The sequence below is a fragment of the Canis lupus genome, chromosome 1 (assembly GCF_048164855.1).
Source record: "Canis lupus baileyi chromosome 1, mCanLup2.hap1, whole genome shotgun sequence".
Taxonomy (NCBI): Eukaryota; Metazoa; Chordata; class Mammalia; order Carnivora; family Canidae; genus Canis; species Canis lupus.
The window spans coordinates 67,833,003-67,850,636 of NC_132838.1; the positions used below are offsets into that span (position 1 = coordinate 67,833,003).

The following is a 17,634-nucleotide window of genomic DNA, read 5'->3' on the forward strand; positions in this document are numbered from 1 at the left end:
CCTCAGTGCCCGTCACCCAGTCACCCCCACCCCCCGCCCACCTCCCCTTCCACCACCCCTAGTTCGTTTCCCAGAATCGTTTCCCACAATACTGTTTTTAAATATAGCAGTTAGGAAATCCAGGAACAACACAAATGTCCATAGGCAGAAGACTGGATAATTAATTTTAGTGTATTCAAAAATGTAATACAGCAGAGAAAAAGAGTTACAGTTCCACAAAAAATATGGGAATGGGTGTGGGTGGAGATGGATCAAGTGGCCAAAAATGTACAAAATGTGATATAATTTACAGAATATCTCAAAAACATACGAACATTGACAAAATATTTAAATAAGGTAAGGAACTAGGAAGAAAATGATGACCATCAAATTCAGAATACTGTTTTCTTTGGGATAGAAGAAAGGTTTTAATAGAAAGGAGCTCTCAGGGATCCCTGGGTGGCGCAGCGGTTTAGCGCCTGCCTTTGGCCCAGGGCGCGATCCTGGAGACCCGGGATCGAATCCCACATTGGGCTCCCGGTGCATGGAGCCTGCTTCTCCCTCTGCCTATGTCTCTGCCTCTCTCTTTCTCTCTGTGTGACTATCATAAATAAATAAAAATTTTTAAAAAAAGGAGCTCTCAGTCGATTCCAGTGATGTTATTTTAGTGTCTTGGTACATGTACATTTATTTATTGTTCTGTATATCTTGTACACAGTCATACATTCATAAAAATACTACTTTGTATATATTATATAAAACTCTCTATATATTTATATATTCATTAAATATTTGTTTCATATTAAAAATACATTATTTATAAAACTAATACTCTGGATGAGAAAGACCAGAAAAAGAGAGGAGGGATAAATGGTCAGAGTTGGGTTTTTTGTTTCTAAATACAAGTAGATACAGGTGCTTAGATCTCAGGAGGGAGAAGAAGGTGTGGTCACGTCACTGCTGCAGAGAAGTCAAGAGCACAAAGAGTCGATAAAAGCGAGGAGCCTCCGGTCGGTCGCCCGGAGACGGAAGCTCTCAGCGCACGGAAGGGGTTGGGGCGGGCTCGGGGGAGGGAGGCTCCAGAGAACCCGGCGGCCGCGGGAAGGCCCCGCATAGCCCCCAGGTCACCCCGCCCCCGGCCTTCAGATCCGCAGGCAGGGGGGCGTCGGGGGGTCGGGGGCGTCGGGGGGCGTCGGTGGATCTGGAGGTCGGGGGCGTCGGGGAGCGTGGGGGGATTGGGGGCGTCGAGGCGGTTGGGGGGCGTCAGGGGTGTCGAGGGGGTCGGGGGGGTCGGGGGCGGTAGGGGGCCGTCAGGGGCGTCGAGGGGTTGGGGGGCGTCGGGGGATGATGGCGGATCGGGAGGTCGGGGGGCGTCGGGGGGTGTCGGGGGTGTCGAGGGGTCGGGGGACATCGAGGGACATCGGAGGCGGTCGGGGGCGCCGGCGGGCAGGCGGCACAGGCCGGGCCGGGCGAAACGCGCGGGGACGCCCAAGGAAGGAGAGCACCTCGGGATGCCGCGCCCCCGGCGGATGGTGCGATCCCGGTCGTGGTGCGGACCCACAGCGGACCCACAGCGGACCCCACAGCTCCGCCCTGTCCCCTCCGCCGCCGGCACACCGCCGCCAGCGACAGACAAGCCTGCCCCGGAACGTGCTCCTTAGGCCAAAGGGTCAATCGCTCGTTCCACGGGACCCACCTGCGCACCTGGCGGACTTCTCTCCAGGGCCCGGGTCAAGGGTCCCGCGGGGGCGCCCCCACCCCCCGCCCCCATCCCGGGCCGAAGGCAAGGTTCTTCCTCAGGAGCGCTGCTCCCGGGGCGGAAGTGGGAGGGGACGCGCGGAGGAATCGGCCTTCGACAGGGCCCCTCGGGCGGTCGGGCCTTCAGTCCGTCCGTCCGTCCGTCCACGGCGCACAGCGGCCCAGGCGGGGCGCAGCAGGTGCAGGTGCGAGCCCGGCAGGTACAGGTGGGAGCCCGGCAGGTGCAGGTGCAAGCGTGCGGCAGGTGCAGCTGAGAGCTCTGGCAGGTGCAGGTGAGAGCGCGGCAGGTGCAGGTACGAGCACGCGGCAGGTGCGAGCACGGCACGTGCAGGTGAGCGCAGCAGGCGAGAGCACGGCAGGTGCAGGTGAGAGCGCAGCAGGTACAGGTGTGAGCGCGGCAGGTGCAGGTACAGGTGCATGTGCGAACGCGGCAGGTGCAGATGTGAGCGCGGCAGGTGTAGGTGCGAGCGCGGCCGCCCCCCCGCACCCCCGCAAGGCCACGACCAGTCGGACTTCCTGCCTCCCAGCTCTGTGGCAGCGGGAGGCGGGGTGGCCCGTCTACAGGTGTCACCGCCTCGTGTTGCTGGCGAGGAAACCCGGACGCACAGCCTCTCTCCAAGGCGTCTTATCCAAAGGACTCCCTCCAAATTAAGAGTCCTCTATATTTTTGCTATTATTATCATTCCTTCTCCTTCCCCTCAAACCTGACAAACATGATTCTCCCGGGGAGCGCCTCCCTCCCCGGGCACCCGGCCTGCCCTCTGCAGGTAATCCCAGGGCAAAGGTGAGGCTCGCCGTCCTCGGGTCTTAGCGGTGCGAAGACGGACACTAGGGAGGTGGCTCCAGCCGCGGCTTCTCCAAACCATCGTGGTGCATTCGCACGACGGCTGATGCGAGGTGCAAGGGTCCCGGATGGCAGGGTCCCCCACCCCCACCCCCAGGCTGGTGAGCTGGCCCCTGCTCGGCCACCCGCGTGGGAAGCAGCTCCCAGTGACCCTCCCGGGCTTTCCTCGGAGAACACGGGCCAGGCTGCACCTCCCTTCCCCCTTGGCGAGTGGCTGGGACGCAGGACCCCATGAGCGCGGATCCCACCTGCTGGGGGACCTCGACGGCTGAGGCTCCAGGCTGACCCGGCCTCAGGGCCTGAGCCCCCCGACAAGGCAGCCCATGGGGGCGCGGGTGCCGCAGTCACCACGCAGGGCAGCCCGCCTCTGCCTCCTGCACCCTCTGCCGGACTCTCCTCCCGAACAACCCAAAGACCCCAAACCACACTGACCTCAGACTTCTGTGCCTCACAAGTCAGGCCCATGACTAAGTAACCCACCTGGCCCCAAACCAAGGAGCAAGTGGAGTAAGTGGCCGCGAGGAAAAGAGCGAGGACCTCGGGCCCAAGGGAACCTCAAGGGGGCAGGGGCCCTCCGGCCGCCGGCCACCGTGCAGGCAGGGCGTGCCATTCACCAACTGAGTCGCATTAAAACTGCCAAGGTCATCTGCGAATGGCAAGTCGCTCTACTGTCCGGGACAACTTGGGGCACAGGATGACCTTCTCTGGCACGAGGAAACTTACAGGGCACGCGTGACACAGGACTTGGAACCACTGGTACCCAGAGCGCATAAAGGATTAGAAGCCACCCAGGTGTAGGAGATTAAGGATTTAACGGGCAGATGAAGAGAAGAGCATCATCTGGACATCCTTCATCCTTTATAATAAGGGAACGTTCCCCAGTGATCCCAGCAGAAAGAAAAGGCTTTAAAGGAACAAAATTTAGCAATTCTGTTGACAAAGGAAGAATCCTTGAATCCTTTTTTTTTTCTTTTTTCCTAATGAGAGTCTGTCTGCCAAAACCTGATTACCTTTCATAACAAATAAATCTCGACCTAGCAGAAAGGGAAAAGGGAACTAAGTAACAAAAGTAGGCCTTGCCCCCCACCCCCCAACAGGCCATCCTCCAAACTGTCCAATGTCACAACATCAAGAGTCTGGTGTGAACAGATGGAGCTTGGATAATAGAGGTGCGCATGGCCAGCAAATGCTAAGTCAGGGCCCACCTTTGATCTGCTGAGCTCAGTCTTGAAAAAATGAGTGTTAAAAATCATTACTGTCATCACGCTGCTCTGCTAAATAGACTCTTCTTCTGAGTGAGCCACCAGCAGTTAGGAATCAAAATAAAACAAACCCCATAACCTGGATTCAGATACTTCTCAGTATTGGGATCTAAGCCATTCCATGGAATCTATCACCGCTCCCAATTTCAAGACCCTGACTTCAGCCAGACCAGTGTGGCTGTCCCCTCTTAGTACCTGAAGGCACTATCTGTGCCTTGTAACTGGGAAACCTAAACCCCCTTCAACTCCGCCCCTTATATTCCCAGACACAGCTCCATTTTTGTCTGACCAAAGAACCCAGGTGTTGCTTCCTTCTCAGAGTTCCATTGATAGTATGGTTTTCTTCACTCCATTGGACATTTAATTAAATAACAATACAAGACAGCCGATATGGATGTTCCATCTCCCTCAAAAGTCTTGTTTTTTTCCTATTATCTTATCACAGTATTTCCAAACATGTATACATTTTGACATAATTATGTAACAAAATCCCATTTAATCATCACTTACCACAAAAACTTATATAAACACATGGCCAATCTCCTTGGTGAATTTTATATTCCCTAAACAAAAGTATAAAATTATTTAAGATTTTATTTATTTATTCCCGAGAGACACAGAGAAAAAGGCAGAGACACAGGCAGAAGGAGAAGCAGGCTGCCTGTAGGGAGCTCCATGTGGGACTCGATCCCAGGACCCCGGGGTCACGACCTGAGCCAAAGGCAGAGGCTCAATCACTGAGCTACCCAGGCATCCCTAAAACTATTTTCGTACTTGTTTGGTTTCTCCCCAAATTTAGCATGTAGTAACAACTCAATAAATACTTGGTTGGTTGTGAAAATGAATTGAAATCCAATCCACCAAAGTTCTGAGTTGTCCCTTAAGCATTAAGCTTACTTCATCCAATCAATTCTTAGGCCATAAAAGTACTTATTTTTTTAAAGAAATACTACCAAGTAATATTAAGAAAATGTCTCCTGGGGTGTCTGGGTACCTTAGTCAGTTGAGCACCTGACTCTTGGTTTTAGCCGGGGTCATGATCTCAGGGTTGTGAGACTGAGCCCCACAAGGAGAGGTTCTTGCTCTGTCCCTCTCCTGCTCTCCCTTTCTCTCTCTGAAAAAGGAAGAAAGACAAAAAAAAAAGAAAATGTCTCCTGAAAAACTGCATGAAAATGAAAAAATTATAACCCTACTCTCATCCCATCGCTTAATATTTCATCAGCAAGTACAATTTGCTTTTGACACCAAGACTGGAAAGTCATTATCAATAAACAAACAGCCCGGCACAGTAGAGAGATACTAGAATTTATCTTTAGGGAACCTAACTCAATTCTAGCTAGTAAGATGACCCTACACAAGTCACTTATATCATCTGTCAGTCCTTTCCACTAAAATACAAATCATCATACTCTTCCTTGTGACCTCGTATCATTGTAAGGCTGATTTTTTTAATTTGTCAAACTGCTTTATAAAATACAAAGCACCACGTAAGTATTACACTGTCCTCAGGGCATACCCCACAGTCTACTTGGAGGCACAAGACACAAAACTATATGAAATACTAAAAGCTAAATGTCTAGCCATGTAAGCAACACAGATATGAGAACTGAAGTGCCTAGCAAAGGCTTCGTAGTGACAAGGGAAAGAAAGACACAAAGGCACTTGAGAAGATAGATATACTGTGTGCAAATTCACACACACGCACACACACACGCACACACACAAAGTGCCTAAATTGTCCAAAGCACAGCTAGAGCAGTTTGCAATTTATTAAGCAGATGGTGCCAAGAAAAAAATAATGATGGTAGAGAGATTTGAAGCAGTTGACTGAAGCTAAATTATGAAGGGCCTCAAATGATGGCTAATCATTCGAAGTTCAAGGAAACACTGGCAAAATCTGAGCAATGCAATTATCAGCAAATTAGCATCCCAAGAAGAGTAACTGATTTATAAGAGTCAGGAGAATGTTACCATTATCAAGATGGAAAACCACCAGAGCTGTGACTGGAGAGTAAGCACCGGAAAGACCAAAGAGCATACATGTGGAATCGTGGATAAGAAGAGACCCAAAGTGAGTAAATAGAAGCTCTTGATGACAATCTTCAAAAAAGGACTTCAGACTTTCCCTTGGATTACAGAGTTCCACATTACGAGAATCTCCCCATCTCATCATTGACCCCTAGGCCTGTCTCTGTCCCTCTACCATGCCAATCTCCTTCCAGATTTAAGAGCCTTCATTTAGCTGTTTTCTCTGACTCTAATGCATTCTTTATGATCTTAGTGTGCTTACGTCCTTTTTGCCATTCCGATCTCCAGGTTGAAAGTCATCTTCTCAAACAACCAGCTCTCCCTAAACAACCTGGTCTAAGGTGCTTTCCAAGGCCTAACTGTCATTATTCTATCTTAGTTATCTGCATAGCACTTCTTAGATTCTAATCTTTTTCTCATTTAATTACTTATCCCCCGCCCAAGACTGGAATTCAGGGAGAAAGGGAACTTTGAGACCTCAGCACAGTGCATCCCAGCGGCCAGAAGAGTGCCTGGCATAGAGTAGGTTGCTTGATAAATATCTGTCAAACTGATAAAGAAGTGAGTTGTTCACAGTTGACCTTCACAGAGGAAGTCAAAGTTGCTGTTGTCCTCAGGGCTACTCTGGGTTCCAGGTCTTCTTCAGGCTTCTTGGATCTTCCACTTTCCTTATGCTGTGACCGAATCTCAAATCCTTTCAAATATGTTCCTTGTGTTACTTTGCTAGCTTTAGTGCGAGTCTCCCATTTGTAAATACAAGCTTTACATAGATGACTTCGCAGCTTTCATTACCTCCTTTGAACCTCATCAAACGCATGTAAGACCAGCTAACACCCCATACTTCAGGGACTGAAACTCAAAAGATCCCCCAAAATAGTCACTCAATGGGCAAGGAGGTATCGACCACTGGGCATGGAATCAAACACAGGCCAGTGACATGCAGCTCAAACCTTTACCCGGTATACAAAGTGGCCTCCATTCTATATTATACTGACACACACACAAAATAAGACTTAATTCGCATGTAGCATGTCACAATACTAATGTAATATATATAAATATATAGAGAGTATATAACATTCAATAATTCAATATCATATATAAATATTCAATAATATATATATTCAATAAATAAAATTATTTGGTAATGTGTTTATTGTTCTGCTTACAATTCCCCTCCACTGCCAAGAGGGGAGAAAACCAGGAAGAGGTGAAAACACAGCAGAAAAAAGATGAAGAGCAACCAAAAAATAAATAAATAACAACAACCACAACAAAGAAACCCACCCTGGTATTTATGGTGCTAAGCGGACTTCATCCCCTTTGAAAGCCTTATATTACGAAGCTCACAACCAAACCAAAAGTGTGTTTTTTTTTAAATAAATATTAACCTGGAGAATCACTGTATCTATTTCCAAGTATGATATTTGTGCTGTTGTTGCAAAATACTCAGATCTAAAGATGTTGAGGTTTGAACTAAACTTTGATCTCCAGGTGCTAGAAATTTTCCATTCTTTATTACTGTATTGAATTATCACTTGGTATAAATTTATGACTACAGACCTTATTTTTGAACATAAAATGAGAATTGATTTACTGCTTCCAGAAGAATTTACTGCTGAGAAGAATGATTTTTTAAAAGATCATTCAAAGAATATTAAGAATCTAAATCTCATCAGGGAATTCCAGTGGTGTGTGCAACGGTTATTTATAAAACTAAATGCAGAAATAACATGTAGCAGCTAGTTTTATAATGATAGTTTTAAAAACACCTTTTGAAAATGATAACAACTAAAATTAATCATAAATTTTCCACTAGATTACAAAAGTGGATGTTTTAATTTACAGCATCCAAAGTTTGTTTCCCTTCATATCCCAACTTCTATTACTGGCAACAGAATAGATTGTCTTTAATATCGTCTAAAGAAATAGTAAAACAGATACAAACTATAACCAGGCCTGGCATTTCCTTTAGATTTCCTTCCTACAATATTTTCTCCATTGAAAAACTCACAGTAAAATAGATAATTATATCCTTTAATTTTTCCATCATGGTCTAAGAAACTGAAATCCCCGCAGCATACAAGTTAAATTTTAAATAAAAACATAATGTCACTCAGTTTTGTTCTTCCTGTGAAGAGCCAGTAATTTTGTTCACATACTGCAAGTAGCCTAAAATAAGAAAAATAAATAAATAAAAAAGCACTCTTTGAAGTGGAAATGGACAGAGGGCACACAAAAATTCAAGTTGTACAGAAACTTGAAAGCCTAAAAAAAAAAAAGGGAAATAAAAAAAAGGGAGAACAATTCCAATTAACTATCAAAGTCTGCAGACAAAAATAACTGAATGAAGAATTCATCTTAAATTGTTGTCTCTGCTTTCTTCCATGATATGGTGATGCTGCATGGATATGTGGCACAGCATTGTCAGAGGCATCATTAAACTGATGAGAAGGAAAAACTCAGTTTTTTTTGGGGGGGGGAGAGGGGTTGGTGTTTGGTTAGGAATCCTGCCCCAGTAGATACACTTTTTAATCTGAGTACACAGAGATGAGCCCTGTAAACGTATGCTAAATAATCAATAAGGAGGTGTGGAGAACAAGGGAGCAGGGGGTGTCCGTGCACACTCAACGAGCCGGGCTGGGTGCAGGGGAGCAAGCACATCCCTTCCACCCCCTTTGGGGCACCTGTGTCCCCAGGCCTCCCGGATAACACCATCTCCTGAAGACAAAAAAAAAGAAAAAAAGTCACACGCTGAACACACACTAGGCCACTCTCCTTACTGCTCGTTACTCGCCAACCCGCTATTAAAGGAGAAGTGAGTTCATTCCTGGGAATGGTTCTCTGGAGCATCAGTGACGGGCCGTGGCCTCCCGCCCACCAAGGCAGGTGCGCGCGGGACCCGGGGCCTCCGTGCTGCATGCCGGGGCTGGGGGCGGGGGGGTCAGTGTGCTCTCGGGCAGGACCCCCTCCCTCATTTGTCTGCATTTATTTGCAAACTGTGGGTTTCATCAAGGAGTCGGCCAGAACCTAAAGGCGGCGGGAAGCAGATGCTTTTATAAGTAGAGCAGATCGCCGCGGGGCCCAGGGAGGGGGCGTCCTCACAGGCTTGCAAGTTTCACGAAAACAAGGACTATAATGACACGGGAGTTTGTCCAAACCCACTTGGAGCACTTCAAATGAAACGACTAGGAAGTCATTAGGATTACACATTAGCAGCAAAAGGCTGCTTCCTTAAGAGCCCGTCACACAGAGGGTGTGTAGAGAATGTGAGGAGGACGGGCCAGAGTCCGCGCCCGGGAGCAAGGCTGGATGCTGAAGAGGAAAAGGTGGGAACGGTTCTGCAACGTAGCCCTTGCGTGAAGACAAGGAACGTTCCCTTAGCTCCTGATCCAATACCAAATCCAGCTGAAGGCGGCGGACACCCAAGTCCGCACGCAGCCTGCTGTCCTGGACAAGCAACGGACCCGACGGGCCTCGCGGTCACCCAGCGCGGCCTCCTGCCTCCGGCCACGGACTCGCTGCCTTACAGCCCGGTTTACACTTTCAGGTGTACAGGGCTGTCTTCTCTGTACAACGGGACTGGAAAACGGTCTCCTCCATCGGCAGAGGTGTGTGCTTTTAATCCAGCCGCAGGCCTCACGGGTGCTATCCCCAAAGGATAGCGGCAGCACCCTCCTTGGCAGCTCAAAGATGTGACACAGGCCATTAGGATGCCTCTGTCTGCACAGGAGAATACTCATCTAAAAGTTGTTTCAAAATAGTTTTTATTTGGGCAGCCCAGGTGGCTCAGGGGTTCAGCACCGCCTGCAGCCCAGGGCATGATCCTGAAGACCCGGGATCGAGTCCCACGTCGGGCTCCCTGTGTGGGGCCTGCTTCTCCCTCTGCCTGGGTCTCTGCCTCTCTCTCTGTCTCTCATGAATGAACAAATAAAATCTTGAAAAAAAATAGTTTTTATTTTAAATATTATTGTTGTTATTACTTTGCCAGAGGTAGGGCCCTGGCTCCTTCCATTCCCTGTGCTCTTACCCTCAGTTCATCTCCTTCCTCACGGTTACAGGATAACTGCAATAGTGCCAATTATCACGCTCTCATGAAAAAACAAGTCTTTTTTTTTTTTTTTTTTTTTTTTTTAAATCAGGGACAGGGCAGCCCAGGTGGCTCAGTGATTTAGCACCACCTTCGGCCCAGGGTGTGATCCTGGAGTCCGGGATCAAGCCCCACATCAGGCTCCCTACATGGAGCCTGCTTCTCCCTCTGCCTGTGTCTCTGCCTCTCTGTCTCTCTCTCTCTGTCTCTCATAAATAAATAAATAAAATAAAAATAAATTTAAAAAAAATCAGGGACAAACATCTTTCCCAGAAGTACCCCCGGCAGATCTGCCCTCCTAACTCATGGCTGGAGCGTGTCCTAGGGCCACCCCTACCTGCAAAGGAAGACAGGGCAATAAGGAGGGTGGAAGAGATTCCTGCAGTGTACAAAAAGGAGAGGGGAATGAATACTGGACAGATAACATCTGCAACACTGTCATACCAGATGATGAGCCGGGTCGTTTGTAATGCTTCTACATAAAAAAGTCATAGGTGCAATATACATCTAGTTCCATGGACTGAATTCTCGCCCCCACAACCCCAAATTCATGTTGAAGCCCAAATCCTGTCACTGTATTTGGAGACGGGGCCTTTGGGAGCTAATTACGGTGACATGAAGTGATAAGGGACCCTAAGCTGATAGGCCCGGTGCCCTTAGAGGAAGAAGAGGAAAAGCTGTCTCTCTCCAACAGGTGAGGACACAGTGAGACGGTGGCCATCTACGAGCCCGGAGGGGAGCTCTCACCCGGAGCCAGAGAGCCCAGCCTCCTGCTCTTTACACTTCCCAGCAGGAGAGAAGAAAATTTCTGTTGCTTGCGCCACCCCAGGTCTGTAGTGCTTGGTTATGGCAGCCAAGCAAACTAATACTCGAGGAAAGAAAGACCTTGCCTCTCTCCTTCCTTCGGGGGGACTCTACATGGTTGAATGAGGACGAGTATGAATTGGAAATGTTCCAAGAGCTCTTTTCCTCACTCTTTGCATGGCTGGTTCCTAAGCATGCTCCTACTTGAGCCCCATCCCCAAAGATCAATCTTTGAGAGACTTTTTATTTAAGTAAACAGTCACTTGCTTTAAGTCCTAATCTTCTTAGATCCAAAGCCAGCAGTATCTCTGGAGTGTAACAATCACCCCATTGCCAAAACATCAGAGCAATGCACGTTAACATAAAGCTTTAAAAAGGAGACAAAAACAGAAAATCTCATGCCTGCCTGTCCAGTTCTTCCATTTTTTCAGGCCAACAGAAAATGTGAAGAAAATGAGTTGCAAAAGTTCAGTGTTTGTTACTCAGTGAATCAGGAAAAAAAAAAAAAAAAACAAAAAAAAAAAAAGACACATTGTGCTACATTATCACTTTCTAGTCTCTGGCCAAACCCCTGTAGTTTTCAACATGCATCATTTTTGTGATTAATGATGTGCACCCAGTTAATGGAAAACAGCAGATTAGGTTTCCACTAATAGTTCTGGAAGTTATGTCTGCCTGCCTCATTTGGTAACAACCTCACTGTTCATAAGAAACTAATGGATTTAATCCCAAAGCAGGACTGAGTTTTATGCATACAACACAGGTCAGATTTCCAGACTGGAGAAAATTATACTTTTAGAGGTGTGTTGATCTTCCATTGAAATTTAATACTGAGATAATGTCTCATAATGTTTTGGGTGGTTTTATTTTTTTTTCTTTTTACTTCTACTTGGTGATCAATTCGAAATTTTACAGTAGTCACTTGAGGCCTAAAAAAATAGGTAGAATTAGCAACTTGCAACCATGGCAAATATAAAAAATATATAAGGATACTTTCTATAATCAGTATACTGAGCCAAAAAGACATCTGTTGCTCTCAAGATACAGGTGAGAAAGGGTTCCTTATATATTAATATATCAATGCAATGCTTATGTCTTAAGCGAAATTTACATTTGCTTGTTCTCTTTCACCATAGAAAGTGTTGGCTTTCAAGAACTGTGGTTTAGGAAAAACAATGTGGTGTGGTGAAAAGCATACTAATCTAGAAATACAGGAATCAAGAGGCAAGAATGATAGTCCCATTTATGCCTCAAATTACTTTGGAAACAAATCTATCTTTTGTTTTCATTTTCCCCACCATATTTCACATTTATTTCCCTTAAGTCATTTAACAAATGCTATACTGTTTCAAGTTTTATCTATGTGTATCTCACATTTCCCATCTGGACTAGGTTCCCTAAAGGCAGACTCCACAGCTGATTTACATTTTTATCTCCGCCAGTGTCCAGCTAGAATGTAAGCGTCCGGAGAAAAGGGACATCGCCTGTTTGCCCCTTAGAGGTTAGAGGGGGGTAACTTCATGATAATAAGCTGTCAAGGAAGCAGACATTTTATTTATTTTATTTACTTTATTTATTTTATTTATTTGAGAGAGAGCTAGAGCACGAGAGAGAAGGGTGTTGGGGGGGGCGGCCAGTGGACAGACTCCCTGCTGAGCCCAGAGCCCAAGGCTGAGCTCCATCCTGCAACCTTGAGACCATGACCCGAGCCGAAGTCAGACTCTTAACCAAATGAGCCACTCAGGCGCCCCCAGTAGACATTTTAACAAACACAAATCGTAGGGTCCGGAGATGGAGCCCTGCAACAGGCCCTCATCCCTCTCCCTCTGCCCCTGCCCCTACTCATGCTTGCTCTCTCTCCCAAATAAACAAGATCTTTAAAAAAAGAAATAAAGGAATAAGCACATAACCTGAAAAGTACACCATGGAGGAGGAGGGATGGATAGGCAGAGGAAAGAAGATTTCAAGGACAGTGACAATCCCCTGTGATGCTAGTGATGGCTGTCTGCCATTAGACACATGTGCGTCCCCAAAGGTGAACCCTGTGAACTGCGAGGGATGAGCGCGTGTCAGGGCAGGCTCATCCAGTGCAACCAGTGTCCCCGTGGTGGAGGATGGGGATAATGAGGGAGCGGCCCCTGTGTGCGGCCACGTGGGGTATATGGGGAATCTCGGCACCTTCCTCTCCATTTTGTTGTGAACCTAAAACTGCTCTACAAAAATGAAGCCTTAGAAAAAAGTGACCGTAAAAAAGACCAGCACGCTTTCAAAACAGCAGAAAATGCTGAACATGCACTAAATCCAAGAGTTTGCAAATTTTGTATTTACCCATCACGTTGATTTGACTTTATGGTCAACACATAGTATGTGTCAGACACCCTTCTAAACACGTGTGTGTGTGTGTGTGTGTGTGTGTGTGTGTGTAAAGGTAACTCAATACAACAACCCAATCAGTTAGGTACTGATTTATCAAATAAGGAAACTGTACTCAAAAAATTAAGGAATATACTCCAGGCTGGACAACTGCTAAATAGTAGAGTCAAGGTTCACCAAGGAAGAGCTGGCTCCAAAGTCCATGAGCCGTATATTGATTTGGCAGGTCACCAAAATTCATAATTTTGCCTTTGTTTCATAATTTCATGTATTTTTTTTTCCTTTTTCGAATAAGAGTTCAAGTTTCTTGGGGTCAAAAACTGCTATCTCCTCGTTATTGAACAGTCCACAGCATGATCAATTTCCTGTGGGGACATCTTCTGTTTAGCATCTGGCTGGATGACATTTCTAGGAAGGGCAAATCACACCAAAGATATACTACATCTGTTTTAGATTCTTAGTTCTACAGAAAAGGGAAGAAGAGAAGAGCTAGCTTATGGTAGAGGTTTGGATTTTTTTTTTACCCTACTTCTGGGAATATGATTTTTACATAAAAATTATCCTATACTAATTAAAGGTAGTAGCACCCTGGGATAATTTTCTTTTTGATTGTCATTGTTGTTGAAGCTGGTGATAAGGAGTGTACTGGAGCGATGGTTGGGTAAGGAATGGCTCAGGCAAATAAAGATAGGAATTTCCACTAAAAATACAAAAGAAAAAGGAATTTTAAAAAGTGAGAAGGTTAAACAAAAACTTAAAGAAGTTTTGGAGAGTGTAAAGTCTCTGGAGAATTGAAGAAACTGGAATGAGGAAGAATAGTTTCTGTGCATATCACACGTCTATTTAATCTAGAGTCTAGGAAAATTTTTAAAAATATGCAGTTTCTTTAAGAATTAAAAAGTACGTAGGCTTCCTACATAGCATAATGCAATGGCTACCTTTTAATTTTAAAAATCCATAAAGACTCTGCATTAAGCAACAGTCAAAAGTTTTTCATGTTATTTCCTAATAGCAAAAATGCTACATAAATATAGTTTACGTCATGCTGGTGTTTCTAATAACTGATATAAGGTACAAGCGGGTATCTAAATGACTGAATCAATAAAATCATTAATCAAGTAATTTATTGGGCACTAAGCACATGAATAAAAATTATTCTATCTGTGTTTTGCTCTCATTGATTGTTAAGTTCTGCAGGTTAAGGAAAAACGATGTGAAAAGAAAAGTAATTAATCACTTAAGTAATGATCTATTGCTCAAATTTCAATCTGCAAGAAAGAAATGTTTACCCACAGGTTCCAAGTTACGTAGTAATCTTCTTCTCTGTCAGAAGATCCCCAAAAAGATTTTACTGGCCAGGTTGAAACTTGCACACGCACCTTTGCGCATCTTGCTTAAAACACCAAAGGTCTACGTAACCCTAGGGAGCTTTGTCAGGCAAAATGAGACTGAATAAAGAATCATCCAGTCCATGGAGGTGTAACTCAACATGAAAATTAGCATCGCAGCAATGTGTGCCCTAAGAAAATGGTATTAATATCAATGACTCAAAGACAGATCTTGCGAAAAACAAGAAAAGGTAATTAATTATACAGATGCTACTTCTTAGTTGTGAAGGCATATTAGCGTGATACCCAGATATATTATTTGTTGGATTCATCAAAATCCACATCTGTGTTTTTCCTAAAAGATAGAACTAACAATTTGACTCCTTAATGAACAGATAGCAGATAGCAAAGTGTTGGACACGGGCAATCTGACTCTAGACACCAAATTTCTAACAATTTTGCTGATTTGTTATTTGGGATTACATTTATCGTAAGGAGGCTGAATCCGCTGGCAGTTTTCTTTTGTTAAATCAGAGCTTTTTTCTTTTCAGGGTTAAGCTCCAATGACAGGTTCTAGAGAAGTCAGTGTGATGACAACGCGTTGTGAGGGTGACCCAGCACACGAGGACCCACCGTATCCAGAGATGAGCGTCCAGGCCCTTAGCATTAGTTTCCTACCCTTCCAGCCACCCGCCAGCCACATGCGCCTCCTGGGAGGGCCCTGGGAGGACAGACACTGAGGAACGACATCCTGCAGCTCCGGGATAATGGAATCAACACCCCCTGAAACCTCCACAGACACACAGCCCTGAACAAAGAACCTTCCCAGTGGAACTGTACCTATGAAGTGAGAGGCTTTTTAATAAAACAGAAAACCAACTCATGACAAAGCAATTAGAACAATGCATTCTGTCTCCTAACCCAGGACCTAAAGACAAGTTTCACCTGAAGAAATTGTTCATTTTTAAGAAGCAGAAATGAACTGCTTTTAGCTTATAAATCACCCACTGACCAACTTAAAACATCACTTTTACATATGCATTCTCATTAGGTTCTGTAAACGAACTACAAACAGACAAGTCTTTTAAAAGTTCGAATTTCAAGACCTGACACAAAAATGAATTTTGGAACATGCCCAGGGACAGGTTTCCCCAGCTATCGCAAGCACAGGGTTCTTAGGAAACTTTTCATAAACATAAACAGGGGAAAATGAAGAAGCAATTATATTAATTTGTATGGAAAAATTTTTGAACATCCCCTGACCCCCAAAAATAAGCTTTTTGCCTCTTCTGATACCTTAGGTAACACATCTTGTTAACAGATGCACAAAAATAAATCCAGATAAAGCACAGATGCTCGCACGGTTCAAAGCTACTGTAGCCTGATGCTAACATGTTGAATGTAGTTCCTGGAGAAGGAGCTTGGTGGGACGCCTCTTGCAGCTGGGCTGAGTGCTGCTTCCATAATGGCTCGCTGCAAAACAGAGTCTGCAGGCAATTTTAGCTTTCCACCTTTTTTTTTTTTTTTTTTTTTTTTTTCAGAAAAGCGGAAATCCTCTTTAGATTTCTTTCGGTTAGCATACGGTTTACTAAAACTTCACTTCAGTAAAAGCAAAGTGGTGTAAGGTGATGTTTCAAAAAGCAGGGGATAGTGGTACTGCACCTTACGGGGAGGATTCTGAGCAACTGTCCAAACTGGCAAATGATCCTTTTTTTTTTTTTTTTTTTTTTTGTTAAACTATATAAAATAAGTCTTATGAAACATAAAGGAGATACTGATACTATTCATTGTCTGGTTTAGTCATAATTATATTAAGTATTCCTGGGGTGGGGGAGACATGGATAGCTTTTCCTTCTCTGTTTGCTTATTTTGAAACTCCATGTAACTGACAAAAAATGTAAATAACTATTCAAAATACCTCCCCCTTAGATGATATAATTCATGAAACACTATTTCATGTTTATTTTCCAAATGTTATTGTCAGGAAGTCAGCAAACCCATCCAGTTTGAATAATGCACTCAAATCAAAAAGGACATTTTCTTCCCAAACAGAAACATGGAAATAGATCTGTCAATAAGTAGCTCTTCGTCAAATAACCAACAGACTTTGTACCTAAGACTAGTGGTTTTTTTCAGTTCGTGTAAATATTCTCACTACTTTAAAGGTTGTGTGCCAATGTATTTAAACATGTCCTCAAGAACGGGGCGAGAGGAAGGGGCAAAAGTGACCACCTCGGTTCCAAAGGGCTAGGTCTCACCTCTAAGTATGACGCACAACGAGGTCCAATGACACTAAAGCATAAACCAAAAAAGCGCAGATGCTTACCTGATATTCATTGGGCCAGAAGGTGCTCACTGCTAGCTCAGCCCGAAGCCAATCTCTGCCCGTGAATCCAGTCACATTCCAAATTGGATTGGCAAGAGGTCCCTTATTCACCCTAACCAGGATGTTCAAAGTGCCAGGATTTAACCCTTTCTGGCTGTATAACAGGTAACTGAAATCAATACAGTGAGTGTCGTTCTCCTTCATTGTAGGCAGCTGAAGTCTGGCTTTTTCTCCAGGGTCATGATCTGAGGAGTCCACTATCATATAGGAACCTGAAATGACATTACGTGTAACAGAGCTAAGTAGACATATAAACAAAAGGGAGTACCTAATAATAGGAAAAAAAACGCTAAAAATAATGCCAATGCATTTTGAGCATTAAATGTACCTGGAAAGGACTGACTGTCTTCCAGAACAGATCCACAGAAAGAGAGCAAACTGGTAAGTAGGGGAACTCCATTTTTAGTAAGCTGCAGATATTGTTCAAAGTACGTAAGATGCATCGATTCATTTCCTCTCTGAAACAATCTGCTTTACATAATCAGTCAACTGAAGTATAATTAGTAACTTATTCGAAGTCAAACAGAGTAGGTAAGGCCTGGTTCAAATCCAGATCCCAATCTTCTAGTCTTACTAAGCAAAGGTCTTTTATTATCAAACAAGGAAACAAACAGGCCCAAGACTTGATTGGCCTCGTTTACGGGGAGGGAGCATCTTCCCTTTTCCCTATCATCCTTCCCTTGCAGGGAGATGGGTTAACTAAGTTCAGGCACCATCCGTTCTGATTTCAGATCCCAAGATCCTCATTTGCACAAGCTGGGCTGCCGGACCACTCTCTCCTA

At 44.9% G+C, this 17,634-nt stretch overlaps 1 protein-coding gene across 10 annotated transcripts in view; it reads right to left on the bottom strand.

Moving 5' to 3' along the window:
* Window positions 1–17,634, bottom strand: part of PTPRK (protein tyrosine phosphatase receptor type K) — a 546,973-nt gene that overhangs the window by 328,434 nt on the left and 200,905 nt on the right. For all 10 annotated transcript variants that reach the window (XM_072833647.1, XM_072833628.1, XM_072833588.1 and 7 more), the window contains exon 3: window positions 16,793–17,064. In XM_072833647.1, the coding sequence (XP_072689748.1) occupies window positions 16,793–17,064 (272 nt within the window). The remainder of the gene's footprint in view (window positions 1–16,792; window positions 17,065–17,634) is intronic.